This window comes from Vicia villosa, unplaced genomic scaffold (genome assembly GCF_029867415.1).
Source record: "Vicia villosa cultivar HV-30 ecotype Madison, WI unplaced genomic scaffold, Vvil1.0 ctg.003394F_1_1, whole genome shotgun sequence".
Taxonomy (NCBI): domain Eukaryota; kingdom Viridiplantae; phylum Streptophyta; class Magnoliopsida; order Fabales; family Fabaceae; genus Vicia; species Vicia villosa.
The window spans coordinates 140,177-147,924 of NW_026706195.1; the positions used below are offsets into that span (position 1 = coordinate 140,177).

Genomic DNA, 7,748 nt, shown 5'->3' on the forward strand with positions numbered 1-7,748 from the left:
TGACTTTTAGGTCAACCAGTCGATTATTGATCTTTTGAACTGTAGACTGAGCAATCTTGTGAATCAGAGCTTGAAACTTGGCATAAGGATCTTTTGAGGCATATGAGAGATCGTGCAGTCTACCTGAGATATCAGAACCTGATTTTACCTTGGAGAGAGAAAACCCTTATTTTGGGTTGATTGTTTAGGAGACAAGCAAATGAGCCCAATTCTCGTATTATCTTGAGCAGTTGAAGATCCTATGAGTCAGAATAATTTGAAACATGATGGGCAAATTTTGGGGTATGACACCTGTATATGCTGTTTAAACTCGATTTTGGACTGAAAATAGGTGGAATCGCAGGCTCTGTCGCAGACCTGAGAATTTATGAAATCGCAGGTCCGCTAAGCGGAGGGGGGTCCGCTAAGCGGAGGACCCGACCTGGTTAGCTTCTGTCTAACATCACTAGTGGTCCGCTGAGTGGATGTCTGAAGGAAGTTCGCTTCCGCCTCACGTCGCTAGTGGTCCGCTAAGCGAACCTTGTTGTGCGGGAATTTTTTTGAACTTTAAAATAGCGTATCTTTTGATCTGTGTATCATTTCTTAGTGCCGTTTTGGGCGTTGTGCAAGTAATTAAATTTTTTATATGATGAACGATGAATATGGGCAGTGGCCGACTTTATTTCTTTAAAACTCGATTTAATTACTTGTGGAGAATTAAGCATTGTGTGCATGTGAAATAGGTGTGACAAGGTATTTGATGTGGTGATGAATTGGCTATGATTATTATTATGATTGTGATGAATGCATGACTATTTGAATGATGTTGAAAACATGTACATACTTATTCGGTGATGTGGTGTTGAGATGAGTTATTCATCGTGATCGGTGATGTTTTTAAATATGTTATGTGTGTTCATTCATTCAATTGCATTCGATGATGGATCCCGATGAGGTTGGATCGATGGTGGACATAATTCCCATTGTGCGGAATTTGTATCGGTGGGCCATATCTCGATGAGGCGTAGATCGGTCAGGTGGATTAATTTCACGGTTTATTCGTACCACATGCATAGTGTCAGTTGTGTCATATGCATTCTGTTATATCATGATAGGATGAATTTCTGTGTTATGTGGTGTAATCTATTATTGTACGAATTGATGAATAATAGTTGTGAATCTGAATATGTATGATTGGGTGAACGATATATTATGATGCTTGTTGCTTATGAATTGCATAATATTTACTAATTGAGAATGAGACTCACCCTTACATGTTGTCATTTTCAGATTGAGGAGTAGAGGCATTAGTGCTCGGTGAGGATGACTCGTAGAGTTTATCCGTTTATGTTGGGTTGTGTCGGTCATGCTCTGATCTTGTAACATTGGGGAACAATAGTTTTAGAGTTTTATGAGATTACTCTATTTTATTTGGTGTTGGATTATATTTCCATTTAGTTGTATTGACGATGTTTCTTATTCCGCTGTGATAAACTTGATTATGTTTTGGTAAATCGTTTCCTAATGAAACATGACTTTTGACCACAGTTGGTTTATTCGTTTTAAATAATTGTGGCACCCTTGTGTTTATGTTTTTACTCTGATTATTTATTTAAATTGTCACGGGGTTTAAAAGAGTGTTACAGGGGGCGTTTGTTTTAAGGATTCATAAATGATTCTCAAAAATAAATTGTCTGAAAATAAAAATATGAAGATTTAATTTCTGAATATTTTTCTAAAAATATGTTTGTCATATAATTAGATTTTCTTTGAAAAATGAGTATAATATATACTTTTTAAAAAATATTATGTGAAATTTTATGGGAATGAAATTTCACATCTTCATTCATGGGAATAAGGAATAAAAACATGAGAATTATGGAAGTTATTTTGTTCTAAGAAGCATTTATTCCTGTAAATAATTTTTTCACAATGTTTTAACAAACATGAAATAATTATTCCATGTATTTTTGAGAATGTAATGTATTAAAATCCATATTATTTTATCATAACTGATCCTATGATTATTGATATAATAGAAAAAAGGAAAAATTTACCAATACATGTGAAAATTTAATATTAAATGACTACATTTAAATATATTATTAGAGATAGATTAATTTTTTTTGGTTGCCCTTATTCCTTTTTAAAATAAAAAATAATATATTGAATCATTTAGTAGACAACCAAGAAAATATTTTATATTTTAAGTCTGACATGTAGTTTTAGGACTATACTACAAAATAAAAATAAGGGTGGGTGGAGTAGCTTAGTTAGCAATTGCTGACTGAGCGAGTGTAGGCTGTTGGTCTGGGGTTCGATCCTTGGCAGAATGAAGACTTTTTAAATAAGGAGATGCTGATTTGTAACAACTTATGTGTTGTGATTGAAGATTTAGGTAACCAGCCGAATTCATTAAGATGTAATCATTAGGGCTGAGTCTTAGGGCCACTCTCTAGGAGAGTTGGTAAAGTGAACAACATGGGCTGTGAGATGGTCTATGTTCTCCTTCAGAAATCTTTAGATAATGAATTGAGTATTGGTCTTGGAGGAAGCTTCGAAGCAACTCCAAACTGTTGTTCTTGATTAGGATTAAAGTTAGCTTTAAGTCCTGGTTAGGTCAAGGAAGTGTGTCATCCTGTTGTTGTTTAAATAGTTGTTGCAGGGTTGTAACAGTTATGTATCACTAGAGAGTGAGCAGAGGTTCTCTTGTCTTAGACGAAGTTCTAAGATAAAGGTTGCATTGGGTAATGACTAGGTAAACCAGAGGTTGTTTATTTATAAACCAGAGGTTGTTTACATAAAATAGTACTACTAATAGTGAAATCTTCTTCCTGGCTTGGTAGACCCAAAGTAGGTAGTTAGACCGAACTGGGTTAACAAATCATGTGTGTTGTTTATCTTTTTAGTACCTATTTTATCTGTTATATGCCTTGTCATGTTTTCTGTCAGATCAGATGTCTCGATATCCTATATGACATATGAGTTCTGTCATACCAGAATTTCACTATATTAGTACAAAAATCGACCCAAGCCTGAGAATACAAATAATCAAAGTGTTGAAAGAGTTCAAGGATTGTTTTGCCTGGGATTATGATGAGATGTTATGGCTTAGTCGGGAGTTATTGGAGTTAAAGTTGCTTATTTGATCTGACAAAATTCCAATAAAATTGATGCTAAGAAGGTTTGCACCAACGATCATGTAGGAGATTAAGGCAAAAATTGAACGACTTCTCAATACTAAGTTCATAAGGACTGCCAGGTATGCAGAATCGTTAGAAAGCATTGTCCATGTGATCGAAAAGAATGGAACTCCCAGAGTCTATATCGAATTTAGAGACCTAAACGCTGCTACGCCAAAATATGAATACCCAATGCCAGTGACAGAAATGCTAGTCGATTCAGCGGCTGATTTTGAGTATTTAAGTCTTTTAGATGGTTATTCTAAATATAAGAAAATTTTTATTGCAGAGGAAAATGTGTCAAAATGGCGTTTAAATGTCCTGGGCCTTTGAACACTTATGAGTGGGTAGTAGCACATTTCAACCTGAAGAATGTTGTTGCGACATACCAAAGGGTAATAACTCGATGTTTCATCATTTCATTGAAACATTTATGCAGATTTATATAGATGACATAGTCATCGATTCCTCGTCGAAAAATGGTCATTTAGACTACCTTTGACAATCCATTAAAAGGACGAGAAAATACATACTTAAGATGAATCCATTGAAATGTGTCTTTGGTGTTCATGCAGGTGATTTTCTTGGCTTCGTTGTACACAAAAAGACATCGAAATAAACTAGAATTTTTTTTTCAAAATCATGTTTTTCCAGACAAGACAAATCGTCACTTTCTTATGTATGAAGTCTCAAGTCTATGATGAGACACTACTACCTTAAATTAACATATTGCTTAAAAATAGTACGAAGTATTACAGCGTCCTAAATTTTAATCTTTATATTAAGAAAAAAAAATTTGAGTATTTTTTTGGGCAATTTCTCTTTCATATATATATATATATATATATATATATATATATATATATATATATATATATATATATATATATATATATATATATATATATATATATTATAAAGTAGTCATTTTATATATTTTAAGTAAACCATTTTTAATAATATTATAATTGTTTTACATAGTTCCAATGAATCATAGGAACTCTCCCTATTGATTATTAATATTGTTTTACATAGTTCCAATGAATCATAGCAACTCTCCCTATTGATTATTAATATTTTATTTTAATATTTTTAAATACTTTTTTATCTCTTATGTTGACCTCAGGATTCGTTTTGGTCTCTTAACTTCAAAAAGTGTCATATTGCTCCTTTAACTCCTTAAAATGTGTCATTTTAGTCCTTTTTGTCATATTAACGACTGATTTAGCGACTGATTTTTGAGTTTTTTCGTTGCTAATGTGACAAAAATGACGCCTTTTGAAAAATTAAGGGACCAATACACTTTTTGAAGTTAAGGGACCAAAATGAATCCCGAGATTAACATAAGGGACCAAAATAAGTATTTTGCCTATTATTTATTATAAAACTCTTGCCAAGGACAGATCTAAAATTTAGTGAGCGGGGCCTAAAATATATTATACTTAAGTAACAATTTTTTAAAACAATATTTATTAATTATTATTTCGAAGAATTTCTATTTTTTTTTCCTTTATTATTTATATTTAAATTCAAATATTTTATCTCTAATGTTTGAAATATAATGATTTATAATAGAAAATAAAATTAAAAGATATAATATTCAAATTAAAATTAATTAGACTCAAACTCAATGACATAAAGACGACTTATAGTATAAAGGGTTGAATTTTTTTTTTATTTTCAAAATAATTATGAAAATTTAAAATTATTTTTTATTAAATTTTGTTTCTTCAAAATAACTAAGTTTATAAGAACAATCTCTATTATGAATTATTTATACAATAAGTTATTTGCTTTTAATTTTTAAAATAGTCTCTATAAAATATATAGAGAGACTAAAAGTAAATATATATTTTTAGAAACTAAACATCATTAAAAAATAATTAATTATAATTTAAATTTATGATCACTCAATTATATATATCTTTTGCATTTATTTGAAGATAAAATCTCTAACAAATAATTATTTAATAAATAATGGCATATATAAATTTTGTGTATGTTAATCTCCTAATTTTATTCTTAGAAATTATTAATTTCTATGTATTTATATAAATTAAATGTTTAAATTATAATATTTCATTCCAATATGATAAAATTTATAGAAAGTTTATATTTGATTCTATATTATTTAAGTTCTCAATCTGACTTTATTATTGATATGAAATGCCTTCTTTGTCTCCGACTCTTACCAATTATATAGGTGTTAACAAAAATAATAGTAATAATAAAATTTATTAAAATGTATATTATTTTTACATAATTAATCCTACGATTATTGATATAATAGAAAAGAGGAAAAAAAATGCTAATACATATACAAATTTAATGTTAAATAACTACATTTATAATTTTTTTATAAGAGATAGATTAAGTATTTTCTTTTTGTTGCTCTTATTCCATTTTAAAATAATAAAAATTGATATATTGATCATTTTTTCATGAAAATAGTAAACAACTAAGAAAATATTCTATTATTATAAGTTTGACAGGTAGTTTTAGGACTATACACTACAAACATAAAAATAAGAGAAGCCTCATAGTATATCTAAAACAAAATTCCATAAACACATTAATAATTAATAAATAATAATAACCCATTATCATTTATTTATTTTTTCAACCTTAACAAGGTGTAGAACAAAAGCGTTCTCAAAACAAACAAAACAGAAACAAAAATATTTCTCAAAACAAAACAGAAAGAGTTTAACAAAATCAAAATTAGAACAGAAGCAATAAAATAGGATTGGAACAATCTAAACTTGTTACTTATCACCCTTAGCAGCACTTGCAGCAGCATGTCCTCTAAACCGACCAATCTTCTTCAAACCAAGGAGACCAATCATCTGTCGAGGAGGTGCATCACGTCTGACAGTACTTGCATGACCAATATGCTGGTGGTTACCTCCTCCGTGGGGATGCTCAACTGGATTCATCGCAACATCACGAACCTTAGGCCAGCAGTTTCTCGACACAATCTTTATTGAACCAGAAGGAAGCTTGATCCTAGCTGTGTTGTTATCAAGGTTGTCACTGATAACAACATTGCAGATAACGGCTCCCTCTGAGGTATATCTCAGAGGAAGCACGTTACCAACGGCTAGGGTGGCTTTTTTACAGAAGTAGATGATTTGCCCAGTGTATAAACCTTCCGCGGCAACAAAAAGTTCATTCTGCTTCTTGTAACGGAAAGGATGGCGGAAGGTAACCTTGGCCAGAGGAGCACCACGACCTGGATCGTGGATAACGTCGGTCACCACTCCCTTGAGGTAACCGTTATGTGCTGGTCCTTTCCGGTGATGAGTGTGGGATTTGGAAACGGAACCAGCAGCTCCCTTTCGTTGAGCCCTAATAACACGTCCCATGCCTATTAAAAAAAAAATAAAACGTCCCATTGCTACCTCGGAAAGTCGGTAGAGAAGAGAACGAAAAGTGAAAACCGTAAACCTAATTTAGGTCTTAAATTCAATTTTTCATTTTAATTTTGAGTAAACCTAACTTGGGCCTAAAGAAACATATTAAGAAACCATAAGTGTGTATGAAACCATTTTTTATTCTTTTTATTCAATTTATTTTATTATATATCAAATAAAATATCTATTGGATACATTTTCTACGGGTCAAGACTAATTAAAATAGACATATGTTCTAGGGACCGAGATTACTTAATTTTTTATTATTTAATTTATTTTTTCTACTAAAATAGACAATACATACGGGCAGAGTCTATTTAATTTGTATATCTTATTTTAATGACTAAACCTTAAAAATTTTATAAAATCATTCTACATTATACAATTAATTCATATTTGGATCACAAGCATGAATTGACATATTTTTTATTCATTATGTTTTTTTATCTTTTGATTTCTTTCTTCGGCAAGCTTTCCCAATATCAATATATATTTATTAAACTCTTTTATGTAATTTAAAGATTTATACTATAGTTTTAATTATTATTTAATTGATAATAATCATATTTAATTTTATGGGAGACATTTAAAATATTAATTAATTAATTCAATTATATAAACGAGAATAAGTTACAAATATTTTTATAAACATGAAAAGTTTACTGTTGATACCATTATTATTATAAATTGTAATAAGTTTTAAATATTTTTATAAATGGGAAAAAAAGTTAACTGATGAAACAATTACTTTTTTAGACGGGAATAAGTTATAAATATTTTTATAAACGGAAAAAGTCAATTGTTGATTCAATTATTTAACGAGTTAATTTTTTTTTTAAAACTTACACCAATTATTAAAAAATTATAAATGCCCAAATTATTTTATAATTTTAAAAAAAATTAATTAAGTAAATTTTTTTATGTATATTTAACCCGTGTCTCGCACGGGACTAAGTACTAGTACTATTATTAATATCTAAGAATTTGCCTAGTTTTTATTCTTCTATTTCAAATTGAATTTCTCTCTAGTTTAAATTATTTCAAGGATTTTGCTCCATCAAATTCTTCCATTTTTATATGGCTGTATTTTTTATTTTCTTTCTACTATTTTAAAATCTATAGTTTTATAAGCTGGGTAACTTTTCCCAATTGATTTGTCACAAACATACACTCA

At 29.8% G+C, this 7,748-nt stretch overlaps 1 protein-coding gene across 1 annotated transcript; it reads right to left on the reverse strand.

Annotated features, from left to right (window-relative positions):
* Positions 1-5,926: 5,926 nt before the first annotated feature.
* LOC131640916 (large ribosomal subunit protein uL2-like) lies at positions 5,927-6,541 on the reverse strand. Its single transcript, XM_058911273.1, has one exon. The coding sequence runs from the start codon at positions 6,524-6,526 to the stop codon at positions 5,927-5,929; it is 600 nt and encodes a 199-aa protein (XP_058767256.1). The 5' UTR covers positions 6,527-6,541.
* Positions 6,542-7,748: the final 1,207 nt, after the last annotated feature.

Excerpts from the sequence above, each read along its gene's own strand:
- LOC131640916 (XM_058911273.1), bottom strand. The coding sequence starts at position 6,526 with ATGGGACGTGTTATTAGGGCTCAACGAAAGGGAGCTGCTGGTTCCGTT.